The 21,484-nt window shown below is 40.3% G+C and overlaps 2 protein-coding genes across 6 annotated transcripts in view; both read right to left on the bottom strand.

The window, feature by feature from the left end:
- Positions 1–1,888: 1,888 nt before the first annotated feature.
- Positions 1,889–4,877, bottom strand: Dkk1 (dickkopf WNT signaling pathway inhibitor 1). Its single transcript, XM_005063697.4, has 4 exons — positions 4,421–4,877; positions 4,032–4,197; positions 2,842–2,985; positions 1,889–2,733 (listed from the first exon to the last, which is right to left on the bottom strand). The coding sequence occupies exons 1-4, from the start codon at positions 4,664–4,666 to the stop codon at positions 2,480–2,482; spliced, it is 810 nt and encodes a 269-aa protein (XP_005063754.1). The 5' UTR covers positions 4,667–4,877; the 3' UTR covers positions 1,889–2,479.
- An 11,730-nt stretch (positions 4,878–16,607) lies between these two features.
- Prkg1 (protein kinase cGMP-dependent 1) overlaps positions 16,608–21,484 on the bottom strand; it is a 1,145,204-nt gene continuing 1,140,327 nt past the window's right edge. For all 5 annotated transcript variants that reach the window (XM_040745627.1, XM_040745622.1, XM_040745633.1 and 2 more), the window contains one exon: positions 16,608–21,074. In XM_040745627.1, the coding sequence (XP_040601561.1) occupies positions 20,976–21,074 (99 nt within the window). In that variant the 3' untranslated portion in view covers positions 16,608–20,975. The remainder of the gene's footprint in view (positions 21,075–21,484) is intronic.

The raw sequence follows: 21,484 nt of genomic DNA, 5'->3' as shown, positions 1-21,484 counted from the left end.
TCAGCTATGCTCTGATGAAACCAGAGGGTTTTATGTCACAGCACAGAATTTGTTAAAGTAATAACTCTGGAAACCACTTGATTGTCTCTAAGTGCCTGGTTAAGCAAATCTGAGAATAGATTATAAATAGTGCAACCAACTGAAAGGTTGAGTCCTTTTGTCATATAGGGCGACAGTCAAGACACTCAAAGCAAAGAGATCAGTGTGCAAGGCAGTGTGCAGCTAAAAGTGGTAAAATAGCCAGTGACATTTTGACGTTGTTTAGGAGTTAACCACCACAAGATATTTGAACCAGCTCACATATACTAACTCTGGATTCCCTGAGATCCTGTTTTGGGCTTGTGTTGTGTATGACTTCTCTCTTCTAGTCTTCCACTAATAAAAAGTACCTACAGTTTTGATTTTTTCTGTCTTTATAAATATATAGACTTTCCGTTTCTTAGTAGAGTCCTAAGTTCCCAGTGGGATGGGAAGAAGCAGTTGCCTCATCTCTCTGGCCCCACCCCAGAGATCAGCAGGAATGGCTGGAAGTGAGCCTGGTGGATGTGATATGCACCAGAGGACATCTCCCCAGTAACCAGAGCATACTCAGCATCTGCCCCACTCTCCTTCTGGAAGGGTCTGCTTTCTCCCATTTCATGAAAAGATTTCCCGCTTCCCTCCACTATTGTGTTTTGTGGAAGATAACAGGCCCCAGGATTGACTTTCCTGCACATTAGGCAATCAGCACAATGATGACAAGAGAGTTTCTCTGGGTGAAGAAGCAGAGACTCGTGGACAAAAGGGACACAGCCACAGACATCCTGCCAGGTCTCTTCTTAGTAGGCAACAGAGTGCATGTGCTGTTGCCCGACTCCCTTGAAAATTAACCACTTCCGGGAGCACAAAAGCCAACGAATATTCTAGGACATCTGTACTATTTAAGGAAAAAACGTTGGCACAGTCGGTCACTCACTACTATCCTTTAAATAGTGAAGCCAGTGTTTTGTGGTTTTGATGTAGACTTTCAGAATACTACAAAATAAATAAATTGCAAAGGTTGCTTTGTCCTCCCAACAGAAATATCAAATTGGGCAAGGAAGATACAAAGAGAATTTAGATTTGATATATATTATATACATATAGTTATATATTATGTTTATAAAAATCTAATATATTATATTTTTGTAAAGCTACACATCCCTACCTTCATTCTAATAAATGAAATACAGGTGAAGCAAAAATTAAAATAGTCACTTGGCCAAGAGAAGAAAAAGCCAGACATTCTAGAATTTGTGGTTGTTTAATGACTATTTTTAAATCAAAGTGATTAAAACAATTCTTTTTGCATGTGTCTCTAAAATATTCTGAATTAACTATTTGGCTTAAATTGGCATGCCTTTGTTCACCATGTTTCTACATAACCTCCTCTTCATCTTGCCCATCATCACATACTTTGAAATTACTTTCTTGGTCATACCCTTCCTTCCAATAACTATTGGCCATTTAGATAACTATTAATTTTTGGAAACTATTTTTGTTGATGCTTTCTTGAGACAGAGCATCATTCAATAGCAGCGGTTTCCTTGGATCTCACTGGGTTGGCCAGGATGGACCTGAATTCATGGGCATTTCCTCCTGCCTCAGCCTCCAGAATCCATCTCGGGGTTAGATGCATAAGCTACCAACCACACCTGGTAGAAAAGCATTTGAAAGTTGTAATATCAGATTCAATCCCATATTACCATAACCATTTGAGCTTATAAATGTCTAATACATTCTCTTTAAAGTCACTCACACATAGACATATGTCTTGTCATTTTAAAACAAATTACACACCACACACACACACACACACACACTCACAAACCTAAGATCAGGGTTTCAAAATGTATCTATGATTGTAACATTTTATAATTATTAAATGTTAAATTTTATTTCAAGGACTATGGCATCTGAGAGAGAGAGAGAGAGAGACAGACACACACAGAGACAGAGAGAGGGAGAGAGACTATCTAAGCAAAGATAGTACATCTCAGGAGATAAACGAGTATTTCTGTGATAAATTTTACATATCTATCACTGGCCAAGAACTCCTTGCATTCTACATTCTAGAAATAAAAGGAGAAAGGATTACACACTTAGGAACTAGAAGCCGATATTCCTTCAATATAGAATATTTATGAATCAAGACAATCAATGTGTACAAAAATTTACATGCAAAAGAAACAAATGTAGCACCTCTAGAAAAATAATTAAAACTTTTGTTGCATTTACAGGTAAGTGCCACACCGAGGATTTACAACACAGTAATTTACTGCAACCATGGATGAGTTCCATCAAGAAACAAAGTCCTCACACTCCGGACTTTTGGAAGGTATTATCGGAATGCTTAGCTCTACACAGGAGATTTGTACATCCTTGGGATCGAGCTGATAAATCATAAAGGCTCTCGCAGCATATATTAGGTAAAGGAGTCCATCACATCTAGACAGTCAGTTTAGTGTCTCTGACAGGTGTGGAGCCTGGAAGAGTTACTGGCTTGGTGGTTGTCTTTCTGTATCCTGCAAGATAGTCCTTCGCCACAGTAACAGCGCTGGAATATCTCCAGCCCGTGGGAACCTTTCCTCCGGTGCTTGGTGCACACCTGCCCCTCTTTGAGGACAGGTTTACAGATCTTGGACCAGAAGTGTCTCGCGCAGCACAGCCCCGTGGCACAGTCTGAGGATCGGAGGCAGATAGAACCTTCTTGTCCTGTGGAGGAGACAGAAGGAAAATGGCAGTTACTGCACTGTTCCATTAAGAGAACTCGAAATGGCGCTTCTGGTAACACTTACACTGGGTCTTAAAGCCTTTCCCTACCTTTGGTGTGGTATATTTTTGAAGTCAGTGTGGTTCTTCTGGAATATCCATCCAAGGTGCTGTGGTCGTTACCAAGGTTCTCAACGATGCTTTCCTCTATTTCCCCTCGAGGCGAATGGCTATGGTCAGAAGGCATGCATATTCCTAAGGAAGCCAGAGAGAGTGATTAGTCCCAGGCTGTAAGGAGTTGCCCGCTAACAGCCACAGCCATCTGATACCTCACCACAGCCAATACTTTCTGCTCAACAAACCTCCCCAGATAGAGAAGCATCAACCAGTGCACGGTTCAATCATAAGGAATACCCCAGGAGAGCCACTGAAAATGCTTCCCCACGAATTGTGGTGGTGGCAGCAATGATATTTCTGTCTATTTTAATATTAACCTTTCGAGGTAAGAAAAAAGAAATTTAGTCACTTAAAAAATTAATCTTAAGATAACGTCTCTGCTCTGGGTGCTATCGGGACAAGGCAGTTCCATCTGCCCGGAAGACGACAGTCTTACTCGCCCGTTACTTCACTGTATAATTTCGATATTACAGAGATTTAGTGTGTTCACCATGGAATGCTGCTGTGCCCTAGGAAGCTAGCCACCCTGCGAGTTTATTTCTGGAGACTTCTTTGAGACATTAACATTTTGTGGATCTGTGGTTGTGGGGGATGTGTTTCTTTGAAGGTAGTTGAGGGTGGAGGGAAGGAGGAGAAAAGGGGAGAGCTAGGAATTCAAGTGGTACAGAGATCTCTTTGAAAAGCTGCTCAGCAGAGATTAAACACTGACAACAGTTTTAACATCCAGAGGCCTTTGAGAGAGAGAGAGTCTGTCAAAGACACGAGTCACCCAGTCACCTTAAGAAAAATGGAACTGTTAACAAAATGCCAAGGCTGGCCAGCTAGACCTCCTTTCAAAGTGACCTTTCCCTCTTTCCCAAGTGTCCTGAAGGCTCCCTGAAGATAATTGGTCGACAGAAGTGACCACTCTAATGTAAAGTGTCTTAGATTACCGAGGGAGGCAGAGGAAGGTAAACTTCAAGGCCTCAAACACAAGCCAGTGAAGATGTGTCAGGGAACCCTTGCCTGATAAACCCGGGTCTGCAGGTGGTGCCTCGGCTTTGACAGAGCCAGAGTGCTTCCTTTCATTCCTGGATACTCAAAGGCAGGATGGTTACCTTTTAAAGGGGGAGTTCAAGACTCACCGTTTTTGCAGTAATTCCCGGGGCAGCACATAGCGTGCCTCATGCAGCGTTTCCGGCGCTTTCTGCAAGCCAGACAGATCTGCACGCCTACACCCGCAGCTCCGCGGCTGGGACTGGAGCAGTACTCCTCAGTGCCACACTCCTCATCCTCTGTGCACGGGTAGGACTGTGGGAAGGGAGCGGAGTGGTGGTGAGCAACTCGGGCATCATGGTACCCACACCTTCACGGTCCCCATCTTCCCCTTCAAAAGCTCTTCCAAGCGCTCTGCTCTCAATGCAGTGATTCCAAACATACCCGCAATTTCTCACACACCTAGGGTACTGCACACCCTCTTCTCTGAGACCCCTTCAGGATCGCAGCATCCTCGGATCCCCCATACCCCTCTCACCTGGTAGTTGTCAAGAGTCTGGTACTTGTTCCCACCCTCGTACAGAATTCCCGGAGCCACGCTGACAGCCGAGCCCGGCTGCCCCGCAGCGCCACCCAACGGTGGGGGCAGGTTCTTGATAGCGTTGGAATTGATGAGAACCGAGTTCAAGGTGGCGCTGGCTCCGAGCAGAGGGAGGCTGCAAAACGCCATCGCTGCTAGCAAGACCAAGAACCGGACAGCTGCCACTACACACACAACCATCATCTCAGAAGGACGCGAGCAGGAGGAAGTCCGGAAAAAAAGAGGTCACTTTGCACAGCCGCTACAGAGTCCAGACTGAGGAGCTCTAGCCAGTGAAGTCTCTGCTGCTGGGCTCAGGGCTCTGCGCAGCCACAGCCACCTCGGGCTGCCTTTATACTCGGGCTCCGAGCCTTCCCAGCCCCTCGGGGGAGACAACAAAGCCGGGATGGGATTTCAAAGCTCTGGGAGGAGCTGGGAGGGGGAGTGTTTGTGTATCGGAAGCAGGGAGGACTTTGACACTCTCCCCTCGCCCCTCCCTCGCACTATAGTCCTCCTTGTCCAGCTCACCTTGGAGCGCCGGTTATCAGAGCATCAGAGCCTAGCCCGAACTTTAATTAAAAAAAAGAAAGAAAGAAAACAAAAACAAAATACAAAGCAAAAAGGCGGGAGGGAGCGCTCTGAGAGAACTTGGGTGCTTTGCGAAGGGGTTGGGTTATTTCTATCTGAAATACTTTCAGAGTTAAAAGGTGATAGAATATACAAAACCACCTTTCTTCCCTCATGCCTGCCCTCGCTTTTTGTGCAAGCAAGTAATATTCAGTATTAAACACAACTCAAGCAGTCACCCGAAAGGCTTTGTGAAAGGGCCAGGTGGCTCCTGTGAGTTGCTGATTAACCCTTTAGCGTTGCGATTTGCAAATGAGGTTCTTGTCTTTTAAGTTTGTCTAGTTGCCCCCCCCCCCGCCCCGCGCACACACACCAGGAGGAAAAAAAAATGTGCAAAGACAAGAAAATTTGCACATCAAATGAGGATACCAAGGGAAGAACTAATTCGCTTTTGATGGTGAGTTTAGAGGCAGAGGCGAGAGACTGCGTTTGGAAATTAGATCAGGAGTGGAGGGAAGAGGGAACCGGCCACTCGATAATCAAACTATTTCATGTGGTTCTTTGAATTTGGTCAGCCCCAGCAGTAGATGAACTTGATTAAGCAGACACGTGAGATCAAAGTGGCCCTGAGTCAGAGCGGACAGGGTCTCTGAGCCCAGTGAGTCCTCTTTCCCCGGTTCCCGGTTCCCAGCGGTGGGTTAATAGAAGAAGATAAGAAACCCCCAAGGCTTAGCTCCGACTTCCTCATTAGTGTTTCGTATCGCTGAGCGGGAGAAGGCTCTCTTTTGATCCCAAATCAAACCTAGTCCTGGACAGGACAGGAGGAGTAACTCTCTAGGGAGATAATAGACTACCTCAAGGAAAAGGAGTGCTCAACCTAAAGCAGAGAACGAATTTGCAGTGGTTTCAACCAGTGTGTGAAATCAGAAACAACATTATGTAAGAAGGCTGGGTTTATAAATTAGAGGTAATTTATTGAGATAATAAAAGTCAAATTCTTTGTTCCAACCACTGTAATGCTAAAAGAGACAGTTGTCATGATATAACAAAAGAAACGTAGGTTAGTAATATTTATGAACAGATATTATGAACAGATTGATAAATGTGAGAAAATAAGTAAATATTAGAAAGAAAGAAATGATTGGAAATCGATGTTGAAGAAGGTGGAGTGCGGTGTATTTTTGTAGTCACTTAGCTTCTGGACAGTCTAGAATTGTTTACAACACTGCCCTATCTCTAATATTCATTCTTGGGAGACCCCCAAATAGCCAATGATAGTCTTGAACAAACATAATCCTGAAGTTGAGTGAGGATGGATATTAAAAAGTACATATTTTAAAATATCTGTTTTCTGGACTGGTAGGTCTTAGAAGTCATCTTAATGTGTCATCTAAGCTACTTTTAATGTTGCCTCACTTTAATGTATGCACCGAGGTCCTCTTTCATCCCAAACTCCATCTACTTTGGGGGATTTCCTGTGGTGTATCGAAAGTCCAACATGCTTTAAGTTCTACATATCTATGTGTTTTTTTATTAGGAAAAGGCTGGTTACCTACAGATGATTAGACAATTGGAAAAAGAAGTTTTAACATTTTGTTTAAAGTTTGACCATCAGAAATATTGGTGGTGGGGGAGAGCAGGTAAATAATAAAACAAATTTCCCTGGCTCCACACAGACCTGCCACTCAGTGGTCTGAAGTCTTCAGAGACACTGGGAATGATGGGGGCAGAAGAATAAAGAGGTTGTATTGTCTTTCAATTTAAATCCATATGACACTGGGCAGTATACAATGAATGTTTTGCCTATTTGGAAAGTAAAAAGATATTTCCCCAGTCCTGTTACACTATTTAGATAGTTCTAGAAACACATAAATGCTGCACTAAAGGTCCAGCCCTGTCTCAGTATTCTGATGGACTGGTCCCTGACTAACACACAGACTCTTAAAGAACAGAACTTAGCTCACTCAGGACTTGGGCCCACAAAGGAAACTGGGGCTCTTGTGGCACTCCCTACTTCTTATGTTCCTTCTGAAGGTGTAGATAAGCCCACATTTGTGGTGTCTTACAGTGTGCTAAGCACAGTTCTTGGTGAGCTGCAGTAAGAAATGAATGGTTTGGAATATTCACCTTTGGATTGCCTAGGAACAGAAAAAGTGAGCTCACAAACAGCAGAGGGGGAGATGATGCAGGAGAGACTTACCCTCTTCAGTGCAGCCTCTTCTTCATTGGAGAATGTCTGCCTTGATTTAGCTCACCCCAGCTTTCAAAATCAGGAGGTAAAAATGCAAAGAGATGTCCACTGCTCCTTCATGCCAAAGAACACTCAGCGGGGCCTATGAAGAGCAACTCTCTAGTATGCTGAATCCTTCCAGTCTCCAGGCAGTTTCAGGACACAGGAGTTTTTGTTGTTGTTGTGGCTAGGTTTGGTTTCTATTGTTGTTGCTTTTTTTTTTTTTTTTCATTTTAAGGCAGTGTCTCACTGAGTAGCCTGAACGTGAGACTTTTCTAACAATGTCTCCTCTATTGTTGGGGTTACAGGTGTGGGTCACCAAATCTGGCTCAGTTTTGTTATTTAAGTAGATTATACTTGGTACATACTGGTCAGGTGGAAAAAGAAAAGTCCAAAAATTCCAAATTCTGTTTCTGCCTAGGGCAGTTGGGAGATCTTCTGCAACCAGGTTATGGAGTGGTGGGTATATCTACTCAACATAGTTTGCTTTGTTCTGGAAGGAACTGTGCCTCTTGTTGCATATAGTCTAATCTGACCACAGGAATTGCAAAAGAGGTAATAGTTCATATTAGATTTAAAACAAGGAGAAATGTTTGTCACAGGGGAATTGTACTGTGTAACTCGGGAAGAGTGTAAGGTGTGCCATCCTTCTATGTTAGTGGTGGGCACCAACACTGAATATTGATCATTTTAATCCATGAGACAGACAGAAATATTTAAAGAAACAAAACGGAACACTAGACTACTTGCAAACTACTTCCCCACCTTTATTATTTGGGGTCTTTGTTACCTCTCCCTCCCTCTGTCTTCTCCCTCTCCCCTCTTCATTCCTCCTCTCTACCTGTCAAAACAACGGAAGAAAACATTAAGTAAGTGGTGGGTACTGCCAACATCTTTATAGGCATCAATCTTGAATTAATAGCAGGGACTTCCCATTCCTGATGTTTGGCCGCCCCTGAAATGGCGGATTTTCTGTAGTGCAAGAGGAACAAATGAGTTCACAGTGACTGCCTTTATTCACTCCGTGGAGATGGACAGCCTTTCTAAATCCAGCTTCAATGGAGTGTCTAACCCAGATCAGAAGACGGGGCCATTGGCATGAAAACAGCATGGAGCTCAGAACGCAAACAAGGCAGGACACAAAGCCACCCGATACAGAGAAGACTGGATTTTCCATTGTGTCACTGGGTTCCCGCTATTTTCCCTTTATTATACTGGCATCCTCCAAAGGCTATGTCCAAATGGGCCTCAGGTACCACCCTGGAAACGAGGGCTGGAGCTCAGCACTGGACACTTCAGGGTGACTACAGCCCCTTTCTGATTGTGAATCTAGCTTTCTTCTCATTTGTAAATGTCATACTGGGAAGACAAGGGCGCCCCCTTCTGGCTCTGAAAATTGTCGTTGAGCGTTCCAGGGCAACCTTTTTTGTCTTCAGGTTAAATGTCTTTCAGGAAGCCCTTAGACTTTATTGAGCAATACTCACTGCCACGAACTCTGGGAACTTGCTGATTCAGAAGAATCCTGGAAATATAGTGAATTATGCGACTACGTGATTTTTCTAAAAGATGCGGTTGAGAAGGAGGGAGGAGTGAATGAGAATGGATGAATGAATTGATTTTGTTTCTTCGTCCCCAAATTGTTGCAATGCTATAGAGGTGTGACATCTTAACCGCCTCTAAATTTCCAACTAGTACATTGAATTAGGATCTTGTCATAATCAAGGTGTAGGCTAGAAACTAACTTCGGGTGGGTCGTTGGAGCAAGGCTTCTTTCCCTTGGGCGGGTCTAAGAGCTCCGGACTGCGGCTGCATGCCCTTCCCACCAGGGTGAGTCACGAACCGGCATTACCAGAGTGCTTGCTTGGGCGCTCACTGCAGTCCCAAGTCTTCACCACCTTACAGTAGTGTAAAATGAAGCTTGTTTAAAAACTCTTTGATGAGTGAAGATCAAACGGCTCAGGGTTCCCCGTCCTAATCAAACTTGAGCCAGGTGGCATCACAGGGTTTGCTGCTTCTATGGACTTTTTGTTTAGCAAATTCATCAGCGTAATCCCGTTGAAGCCCTGGCCTGGGCGCAAATCCCTTCACACTACACTGCTGCTGTGGGTCCACGGTGTCAGTTCATGGACAAATAAATCAGGGTTAATTAGAAGAGGGAGGGCAGAGGGGGAAAGGAGACACACAGGAAGATAACCTCAAGGGACCAGAGTTCTCACCGCAGTTCCTGCTGGAAGGAGCAATTCCGTTCCTCTGCTGCCCCCTGGTGGAATTATGTTAGAAGGTCTTTGGAGGATATTTTATTAGTCCTGGAAGGTTCATGTTGCATGCAACTTCACCTTTCACACTGAAAACTTTTTAAAGTTAAATATTCTCGCACTCTTAATAGTCCACACAACAGATTGTTCATAGAATAACTTGAATCTTCGCATAGTAGAATAGCATCTGATAGCGTCGACACCAGAGTTTAAAGACGAAAGAGCTGGGGTACGGCACACAGGTTCTCACAGTAAATGCTTATTCAGTTAGGTTTAAGTTGCAAACCCCACAATTTTGCATTCCTGGATAAGAAATGTTAGGCTCTTCAGACTATAAGTACCACGTGCTGAACATATCAGGAAAGTTCAATCATCTATACTCATTTTCATAAAGCATTTTTGAAAATTAAAGTTATTTGTTTCAATGAGAAAACATTAATTACAAATTTTTCATTTTCAAGAAGAATAATATTCAGGAGGCTTATAAAAACACAGGCAGGTATTAATTCTGTGCCCACTATTAAGATTTCATTTAAAGAATAAAGGATGGTGGGAGATGTGTGAGAAATGACATTTTTAAGCATTCAACACAACATTTATAGTCTACTAAAATTTAGAAATGACTCAAGTGCTAATCATAAAATTATATAGCAATGAACTCATCTTGTGCTTTAGATTATGTCTTCTAAGAACAGTTTTAAAGTAGTAAATTGACATACAACAAGTTTTTTTTTCAACCTGTTGTTACTTGGGACAAGGTCTTTCCATGTAGCCCAGACTTGAATTGACAATCCTCCTGCCTCAGTGTCTCGTGCTGGGAATACAGGCCTGTACTACCTGGCTGGCTTCTCACTGATATTGCCGTTATGCCCTGCCCACATCTTTGGCTTGAACCATGTCCTCGGAAGACTATTGTATCTCGTTCTACTTACGAGAAAAGCAACTGCAGTGTAAGCTGCAAGCTTGAGGAGCGAGTGGAAGGCGTTTTGCAAGCTTCAGGAGCTTTGTGGGTTGCGCTGAGCGGCGAATGGACTTGGCGTGTAAGGAAGTGATAAAGGCAGACAGCTAATTAGCCTTCTGTGAGAACGGCCTCCCTGCCCTCTGCGGCTAATGGTGTTAGAGGAGGACTGTGGCCAGATCTGTAAGCTCCAGGGCCGAAAGTTTGTTGTCTTTGTTTTTTTTTTCATTACAGAAAATTTAAAAGTAGCACAAAACAAGCAAACAAAAATACATGAAAATTATTCAGACCCAGCCCCAAAAAATCAGACAACCCAGTGAATGTAGAGTGGCTATTCAAAATGGAACTGTAGAGTTTCACATTTTATACTTTCACTGTGCATATATTTTTATGGATAAATATTTTATACTATTACCCATCACCAAAACCAAATATCCATGAAAGTTAGAACAAGTGATACAATTAGCTGTACCCACTCTTTCATGGCTCGTGTCTGTCACCTGCATCCAGTCCTTCCTAATTCCCTAACATTCAGCCTTTTTTTTTCCTGCATGTTATATGGCACCCACATGCACACTTGTTTACATACATGTATATACTGCTGGCTAGATTCTACATATAAAGGAGAAACAGAGAACGTGAGTTTTTTCTCTCTGAGACTGTCTGACATCACTTGATGCTATACAGTCTGAGTCCACACATTTCTAGTATTCTATGGCTACGTGACATCCCATCTACACTCTACCTTCTTTCTCCCTCTGTTCAGTTTGGTTTTCCCACCTCGCTGTCTTCTGCCCTGCCATAGACCCAAGCAACTTTATCCATCAACCAATAACAGCAGCACATATTCACGGTGTACAGGAGGGCATTCCACATCAATTCTCCCTTAGATTTTTAGGCTCATTAACCTTTAATATGTTGTCAACTTTTGGAATGTTTTAAAAGCTATGTCCAGGGCTGGAACACTTGCTGCTCTTGCAGAGGACCTAGATTTGATTCCCAGCATCCACGTGGCAGTTCACAGCCATCTGTAACTCGAATTCCAAGCAATCTAATACCCTGGTCTCCATGGGCAGCAAGCATGCAAATGGTGCACTGGCATTCATGCAGGAAGGACCTCATGCATATAAAATAATAATTAAAGCATTAAAGAATAGATCTAGTAGAAAATTTCATCAAAATAACTGGATTTATTTTTCATAATAAATTCTTTCATGTAAACTTTTAAAAATTGTTATTTATTTATGTTTACATTTGGGGCTCAGTGGTAAAGAACACTTGCTGCTCTTGTAGAAGGCTTGGCTTCTGTTCCTAGCAACCCTACTTTAGTTCACAATGATCTTTACCTTTAGTCCAGAGGATCCATAATGCCTTCTTCTGGCCTTTTCAGGCACCAGGCACATACATACTTGAAGGCGAAACATCAAGAAAAATCTTTGGAAGAAAAAATATAGTTAAAATGATTGTTCAATGCTTTTGACTCAACACTATTTATATGATAATCATTTTACATGCAATTAACATATCCATTTTATTGTTGCCATAGTTTATTTTGATACAATTGATTTAATAATCCATTATTTACGTGATGAACAGTTTTATTTCTAATCTGTTTTCCTATATTAAAATGCTTCTGGGAAAACGATGTATTGAATATATGCAATTTTAAAAGAATACACCATTGGTATATGTTTTCAGTTGTAGAATATAGACATTTTCAACTTTATTAAATATTGAAGTTTTCAGTATTGCCTACATTCTAAAAATCATTTGGTATTTTGATTTTAGTGTTTACTTTTTAAATGTAAAATAAAATTTTTGAGAATTTCATACATACACAGTGCCTTCTTCATTTCCTCCCCTATGTTCCCATTCTCTCACAAATTCATGACATCTTCTTGAATTATTATATGCATGCAATGTATGTATAAGTACAACCTGCGGAGGTCATTTAGTGTTGCTCCTATGTATACATAAAGGATGTGTATGGATGTGATGTGCATGTATGTGTGTTTAGGACTCTTCTCTTGGGACTGAATAGCTTATCAGGGAGCTCATCAATGAGAAGACCGAATCCTCTCTCTCACCAGTCATTAATTACTGTAGCCTTCTGTATCCAGGGGCTTTTCTATGTCCCACCTGGTACTGCAGCTGCTTATAAAATAATCACTTAGAGACTTAATATTAACTGTAGTTGTTTGGTTGGTGGTGTAGACTTTTTACTAGCTGGTCTTACACATAAATCAACCCATTTCTATTAACCTGTGTATTGCCACGTGGCCCGTGGCTTACTGGTAATAATCTGGCATCATAGTCCTCTGACGGCTACTGGAGTCTCCCTGACTCTGCCTTCTTTCTCCCTGTATTCAGTTTGACTCTCCTGCCTAGCTATAGTATTCTACCCTGCTATAGGCCCAAACAGTTTTATTCATCAACCAATAAAAGCAACACATATTCAAAGAATAGAGCAGGACATCCCACATTAGCCTTCATCTAGTTTGGGTCATGTAAGATTTCCCCTATCCATGTTGGTATGTCAACTAACTGGTTTTGTCATTGTATGGGTCTTATTCAGGTGACCATATTGTTGAGAGTTCATGAACATAGTGTCCCCTTCATATAGGGAAGTCATTATTTCACAGTAGACTTCTTGGTCCTCTGGCTCTTACAATCTCTCCACCCCACCTTCCATGGTATTCCCTAAGCCTTTAGACATTGTGCCGTAAGTGAGTAGGTTAGGGTTGGATGCCCCACAATCAGTTGTTCTCTGCGTTTTGACCAGTTGTAGATTTCTGTAATTATCTCTGTTGGTGACAGAAAGATGCTTCCTTGATGAGTTGAGAGAGCTATGTTTATCTTCGGGTAAAATGATATAGAATGCAGTTAGAAATTTGTGGGAGTCCACAGATTTGACTCCATTTTTGGTTTTATGAGACAGGGTTTCTCTGTATTGTTTTGGAGGCTGTCTGTCCAGCCTGGCCTCGAACTCACAGTGATCCACCTGCCTCTGCCTCCCGAGTGCTGGGATTAAAGGCGTGCGCCACCACCACCCGGCTCAAACCTATTCTTGATCCTCAAGGTCAGACAACAGAATATTTGAACTAAGGCGTGGTTACTAGATGTTTTGAGAATTAAGGAAGTAATTATACTTGTTTGTTCCTTACATCTGGTAAGGAATTTTTTTGCCCTCACCTTTGGCTTTGGGTATAAAAGGCTATGTGAAATAAAATTCAAAGCTGTTGCAATATTTACTGAGAGCCCTTCTGACTCTATCTTTTGTCTCTTGTCTCTTTTCTTAATTCTCACTCTCTCTTTCAGATACACTTTTGAACAGGCCAGGTGGTTCCTGACAGAAATTACACCATTTTAGGAAAGTAGCAGTAGTAGGCTGTTCTCTAGGGTCCATGACCTCACCAGCCACAGGTGGTTTGCTGAGTTTATAGTACTAGGCATGCATGTTCTTCTGTTGAGTGGACCTTAAGTCCTATCAGATGGCTGTTGGTTGCTCACAAGATAGAAGTGTCACTATTGTACCACTGAGTGCCTTGCAACGCTTTTCATTCTTATGGTTTGTAGGCTCACAGTTGGGTAGGACTGGTATGTGTGTGTGTGTGTGTGTGTGTGTGTGTGTGTGCGTGTGTGCGACAGAGAGAGAGAGAGAGAGAGAGAGAGAGAGAGAGAGAGAGAGAGAGCATGTAACAATTAGTGCAAAAAGAGGCCATGAATTTGAAAGAGAACAAGGAGGACTCTATGGGAGGGCAAGGAAAGGGGAAGGAGAAATGACATAATTCTATTATGATCTCAAAATTAAAAATAATTATTACTGAAAATTACTCAAATTTCCATAGCAGATTAGTTCAAGAATCAGAGTCCTATGGGGAAACTCTTTATCCTCAACATACCAGACCAGTACTCCTTCAATAGTGTACTGGTTCCTCAAAGGCCATGGTTTAAGTGTCTTTATAGATCATTATTCTTCAGTCTTAGAAGTGTTAACCTAATTGCTTTATGTACAAAACTGAAATGATGCAGGACAGATCTGTTGGATAACCTAACTCCTTATAGGAGTCCTGTAATCCCAGTGACCTCCCCTGGAAGTTTCCCACTGTTCTCATGATGGTAGTCTCCATCTGCTTTCCTTGCCTATGGCTGCTTTAAAATAACTTTTTTTGAATTTTGTTTTTTTAGAATCCTCATATGTGGAGTAGATTATACTGAAGTTTCTCTAGTTGCATCAGAATTAGCAGTCTAGAGCCTAGGGCTAGAAATTTCCTCCCCACTGATTAGGGGTCATAGTGTTGGAAGGTACGAGTTAGTCTGCTGGGGGGGGGGGGGATCAACAGTAACATTTAGCTGTGGACATTGTGTGCTACAATATCAATCTACCAGGCAAGATGTGCCCATTGGTGCACTAGTGGTATAATTGATTTGGTGACAACCAAATACTTTCTGATTGGGTTTCTTCTCAGTTTTCTAGGGTTCCATGGAAACCCTACTTAACTCTTTCCCTCTCCTCTTCCTTCACTCTCTTCTCTCCTTCTCCTTACTTTTCCTCCTTTTACTGAAGTTGAATTGTTTGACTTTGCTAATGGGTTTGTGGATGAATTCATCATTTCCTCCATAGGCTGACTTTGGCTGAAAAATAGAGCTGTCACAGATGGACACTACTGTGTAGAGAGCTTATATCTTCAAAAGGAAAATATATCTGATGAATGCAGAAAAAAACTTTAGATAGGACTCAGAAGAATTTTTGTGTGATACCTGTCCTATATTACATACATGTGGTAGTTAAATCTTGCTAGTTTGATTTGATTGAGAAGAACCTTAAGAAATTAATAAATGGTATTTATGGGGATATCTGTGAGGGCATTTCCAGACACTGTTGCACTCTGAGGGCTCTGATGTAAATATTAGATTAATGATCTCTTCATAGATCCAAACTATAATGGGGTTATTAAAGAGGTGGTAAGTGTTGTGAGGTGAGACCTTGCTTGAGGAAGTAGGCACTTAAGGCATTTCCTTAGGCACTACATTTCACTCTGGCCCCTTTCTCTGCTTTCTGGATGTCACAATGAGGACTGTTCTGCTCCACCATGACTTCACACTTTAACCAAGACATCAAGACTTAAAGATTGGAGACTTCATCTCTCTCATGTCCTGTTCACAGTAATAAGTGACTAATCTAGTACTGGCACATTCAAGGCTGAGAAAAAATCTAAGGGGAGATCTGTAAATATTAGGTAAATTCTTCTTTAGTATATTGACTCTAGCTGACTCCTATGAATAACTGTGTGGTGACTTACATCTACTGAACTTTATATGCAATGTGATAGTGTCTGTGCGGGAGCAGCCATCTCTAGCCCTCAGCTACCTCATTCATAAGCAGGAGTGTTACATCACACTGCCCCTAAAATGGTAAATAATTAAAAAAAAGAATTTAAGGATCAAGTAAGACCATTCTTATAACTACAGTAGGAAAACTGGGCAGGTAATGGAAACTCATGTTACTTTTCTCATTTCAGAAAAAATGAAATTATTGGATTATTATCCTAATACTAAAATGGCATTTCCTTCAGATTGTTTCACTGTGTGATTGAGGAAGTAACTGGACTGGATATCTAGTTTCTATTAAGGGCTTTTTCAGGAACTGTCACTAGTAGTGTAGGTCAGTGGGACAAAAGCAGTTGATTTGAGCATTGAATTCTCCTATGCTAGTTTTAATAGGTTAGTCATTTCCTGCAGTGAGGAGCAGGGAGAGCATGCTTACCCTCTTTTCAGAGAAGTGAGTGTTTACATCCATGTTGTCCTCAAAATCTATATTATTGTTATTATTATGTGAAGCATAGTGGAAGAATTCAGGAGGCAAAGACCCAGAAAAGAGATTTACATATCAAATGTTTCTTATTTGATGTGGAAATCTTGTTTCACTCTTCACACTAGATGGCCTGATATTATTCTCACTGAACTTTTGAAGACGAATCATTGAGTTACTTTTCTATTTTGCTATTTCATGTAGGATACCGGGGTTGCAGGTGTTTTGTACATTGTTAATGGTGATTAACTGGCATTTCAAGTTCAGTTTGGTACCATGTCAATTCTATTATTTTGGCTAATCTGGAATTAAACACAGATAAGTTCAAAAGTAATTATTTTTTATTTCAACTCTATAAAGTATCCAACAGGCACTCTGCAATTACAGCTGCAGGGAAAATACAGAGCAAATCAAAGCAGGTTAAGTTATGAAAAAGTTTTTAATCTACATCAAAAGAGTGCAAGTGGCCAATGACCATTAGATGACAGTTTGTTGCATTCTAACAAAAGACTCTTTCATGTAGCACAAATTGTAAGAGGACAGTCAAATAACCATAGCTGTAAGAATACAAAAGAACCGACCAGTTTTAAAAACATCATACGTTGAAATAAACTTGATAGATGACGCTTAAAGAAATGTCCCTTTACTTAGAAAGCCCAAACCTCTGAGTCATGGCCAAGGTCCCAGAGCTCTGTCTGTTGATGCAGGGACAGGAAAGGAGGAGGGCTAACAACATACTTCCAACGTTTTGCTCTCAAGGTCTCCTGAAAACTTGCCTCATACATGATTTGCATATACAAGAACTCACAGAAAGCATCCTGTTTTGTTTAGGGGTGCACCAAGGTACATTTTCATCATTGGTTTCATAACGAGGTGTGGTGAGCAGTCATTTCTATTTTTTCTTTTGGGTTGGACCATTGTTAATGGAGTCTATAAAATGAGATACATTAGGATTTGACTGCACTACTCTTTTTTAAAATTTACGGAGTCTGCACAGCTGAGCAAAACAGGAATACCTGTATACAGACTGATAGTATGTCATATAGTAATTTGACCTGCACATACATTTATACATTTCACAGAAATGACGCTGTATCTCATGAACAGACACACAGCTCTGGTACATTGAACAGAAATAAGATAACAACTTCATCATTTCTGTAATTCATCAGTAATATATAATAAAGGCTTATAAATTGTTAGCAGAAAGAACTGTAAAACGCAGCAAGCTAAGAAAGGACAACATTTTGAGGTGTGTTTGTCTTTGTCATGCAGCATAACACCAAATTTGTTTTCTTAATAAGATGCCATGAGTTTAAGGCACTTGCAACAACGCCAGATAGCCAGGTCATGTTCTAAACTATGGGACAGATGAGTGACAGTACTGTTGACATAAGTTTCAATAATACTAACAATAATGACGTTCATTCAAGTCTACTTGGACCTAAAAACATTATTTAATACAAATTAAATGAAATCATAATGCTGTGAAACACTAAAAAAAGTTATATGTACCACAAAATATCACCCCAAAATATCTATTTACATAAATATTTGTTGTGGTCCTATTGTGAAAGAAAATGTTGTGGAAAATGCACAGATACCTCTACTGTATAAAGTTGGGTTTAATACCCTTGTGTTCAATATGGTAGCTGACTTCTTTAGGTTCACCATCAGGTCTATCATTTAGAAATGAAGTGAGAAAGATTCAATCATTTATTATTCTACATGTGTAATTCACATGTATGTTCCCTAATATTAAGAAAAAAACCATGACTTGTGAGGATTATAATAAAAATGAGTTTTTAAAAAATGCTACATGGATCTGATTCATATTCAAATAATAAAGATGGTCATAAGTAGAAAAATCAACTTAAACAATTATCCAAAACTCATATTTCTCTAATGTATTCACTCTAATTAAATATTGTGATGTCCTTTCCTTGGCAGTTTGCTGTTTTTCTGTGATTTAAGACACACAGAAAGCCCTATTTCCCACACACAAAAGAATCAACAAGGAAGTCAGTTAGCAAATCAAACAAATTGGCACTATTCTAGTTTATCCAGATAGTCTTTAGTGCAAGAAAAGAAAACAAGGAGAAACCGGGGGGCATGGAAAAGTCCAGAAAGTAAGATGTGGTTTATGAAGCTGACCATGAATTATAGCCCTAGTGTCTTCATTAAGACAAGATTTAAATCCTTAAAATTCATGTTGAAAATCTGATGAATGTCTTCTGTTAGCAATTCTTGGAAGAGAGAGTTCACCTTTATCTCTTGTGATTGTGTTGGACATTCTAATGAAAGGTGTGGATGAAATGAACAAAGATGTATCACAAGTAGAAAACAGCCCACAGTCACATTGTGCTGAAAGCAACTCCTTTCTTCTTCATAGAACCCACCTATTCATTCACATGAGCTGCCTTAGCCTCGAACCCAAGTCCCAAAATACGTGGTCCATACAAATTCCTGGGGATTTGTGGATATTTGAAAAATTAGAGAGACATTTCCTTTTCTAATAACAAGGCAAATGTAGCATCCTTGCAAGCCTTTAGCATACCTAAACCACACTACTTGCAACCAAAAATATGAAACACTGATTATAATGTTAGAATTAATATGTTTCTTTTTTAAATCAGTTACGAGATATGTAAACCTCCAGAAATCACTGAATTTTAGCCTGGTGTGTTTAATTTTATATTATTTAGTCTGCTGAATATACATATTTTGGTGACTCTAGTAATCTTGAGAAACTGTTTATGAAGGAGAGGATTTTGGTAACACAATAATAATAATGATATCAGGATCAAAGTTTTAATTGAACTCTACCCTAATTAAATATAGTTTCAGTAGTTTTAGGCTTCCAATGTTTTCAAACATTTTGAAAGGTACCACATTTGAAAGTAGTTTTGAGTATGAAATTTCAAAGAAAGCTCATGTGACTTATTGGGTAGGCCATGATGATCCAGTGGAAACATTTTATAGGAATTTCTACATAAAAATCCTACTGGAAAAATAGCAAACCTCTATTAACACACATTTCCAAATCAGGATGCCATGTTGGACAGTTGTACATTTATCTGTATAAACAAAATGCTACCTATCAACAAAGCTTCTGGAAAATTCTGCCACTTAATAATAGTGGTCAACTGACCTGCCAACAACATGCTTGTTTTAATTTGATAATTCTTTCCCTCATGTGAAAAAGACAGTTAGCTTGACATTTTCAAATCTTGTCTTTTCTAGCTAAAGAGAAATTTCAAGGTTGTAACATTTCTGCTCTATTTAGATAAAATGCAGTTTTAAGAAACCAGTCTCTCGTGTTCCTCTCTAACCCTTTCTAACTTTGACAAACTTATCCAGGGAAAAGGCCCTCAATTCCTGGCCTGGTTTTGTCTTTTTCTCTGATCTCAAATAAACGAAACTCCTTAGTATAGTAAGTCATAATACCATTGATTTTGTGCTTTCAGACTATATATATAAAACTATATACATATATATATATATATATATGTATATAGTTTTGGTTCAGGCCTAAGACAAGAGACTAGTTTAAATACATTTTTAATGTCCTTTCTCACTGAGCCCTGGACTGTGTTGTGACATGACAGGAGTTTGTTTTTAATAAAGTTAGTGAAAATGCTTGAGTCTCTGGCTAGACAGGATGATTGGAATCTGTGTTGTCTGTTCAGACACTGACATTACAGATGAAAGATAGACATAGCACCTTTGCATTTTTATATTTTTTTGGATGGGTCTTTATTCCTCCCCACCCTACCCCACCCCTAGCCCAAGGGTTTATTCTTATAAAAGGGACTACCTTAAGCCTCAGTTTGAGGGTGTTAGGTAATAAATAAAACCAATTGGCTGCTAGTCATTTCCAGGACCATCTTTAAGCACAATGTATTTTTTTAAAGATATGAAATGGTGTTGTGAATTCCTTTTCCCCCTCCACTTTGTCATGTCAATTTCTCAATTATCATGCACATTTTCAATTCTCCAAAAACGCATATGTACCTGCCATAGGAGGCTTGTACAGAAACCACAGCAGTTGTGCTTTTTTTTTTAACAGACCAATTTTTAGAATCTATCATAAAGAAAAGGTAACATTCAGTCTCGTCATCAGCTAGGAAAGAAACTCAGAAACGTCTAGCACTGGTTTGACATGAACTCTGTGACCTACAGATGTGTGGTCCTCCTTGTACAATATATATGTAAATACTGGCTTGAAGTCATCGTAGGCTCCACACCTTTCCCCTGGTGAAAGGGAATAGCCCAGGTTCTGTACCACAGTCATCTATCGTACCGAATATATTATTCTCTATTCTTCTTGGTAATTCTAGCAAGATACAGACTCTTCTACTAGATAGAAGTGTTTCCTACACTCTTTCAAAATATAATCGGAGTCAAGCAAGGTCATTGCAATAATAGAAAACATCACTTTACTGGTGAAAGGCTTTGCTTCAGGACCACCATGTCAACTGCTATTTTAGGTTCAAACATAAAACATGTAAAGAGCACTATCATAATCTAAGCAATAAGTCCTAATGCCACCGTGGTTACTGGAGCAGCATCGATCAAAGGCATCATGGTGACCCCGAGCTCTAATCTTCTCTCTTTCCCTCAGGTTTGCTGGCAGCTGTGTCTCAGAAAAAGCTGTCTTCAGCAAGGCAGAAGCAGGTAAGAGAAATACATTAGAAGTCTATGTCCCAGCCTGAGTTGTCATCAGGTGGTGGCTCATCACTGTCCTCAGGGAAACTGTCAAAATTGCTTGTGTCTGTGGGTGATGCAACCTGCAACATGAGAGAATGAACAAAAGGCTTTTGTTATTTTTTGGTAGAATTGTGAGCTATAGATTTTATTCTCCATTGTTAAAAAGAATGGTTATTAATATATATATCATGGTCAATGTAGTCATTCAATAATATTTAGATCAGATTAAATATATCTGCCTGATGAACATTTTTTTCTTTATAAAGACTTTGTAAACCATTTCTTTTAGGTTTTTGAAATGTAAAGTTCCCCAATTGGTACTATCTTTCATCACCCTGATTTCAACTCCTACCTATCTTGGTGGCTAATGATAAATTACTCTTTTTCCACTCTTTTACCATCTATATTTTCTCCAGCCTATGGTAGGCAAAATTCTAATCTCAACCTTTGTAAGAACAATTGCACATGGGGCTGACTTGTGTACTCCTTT

Source organism: Mesocricetus auratus, unplaced genomic scaffold (genome assembly GCF_017639785.1).
Source record: "Mesocricetus auratus isolate SY011 unplaced genomic scaffold, BCM_Maur_2.0 Super-Scaffold_4256, whole genome shotgun sequence".
Classification (NCBI taxonomy): Eukaryota; Metazoa; Chordata; class Mammalia; order Rodentia; family Cricetidae; genus Mesocricetus; species Mesocricetus auratus.
Note: the sequence above shows the minus strand (reverse complement) of the source record. Positions and strands in the feature narration are given on the sequence as shown.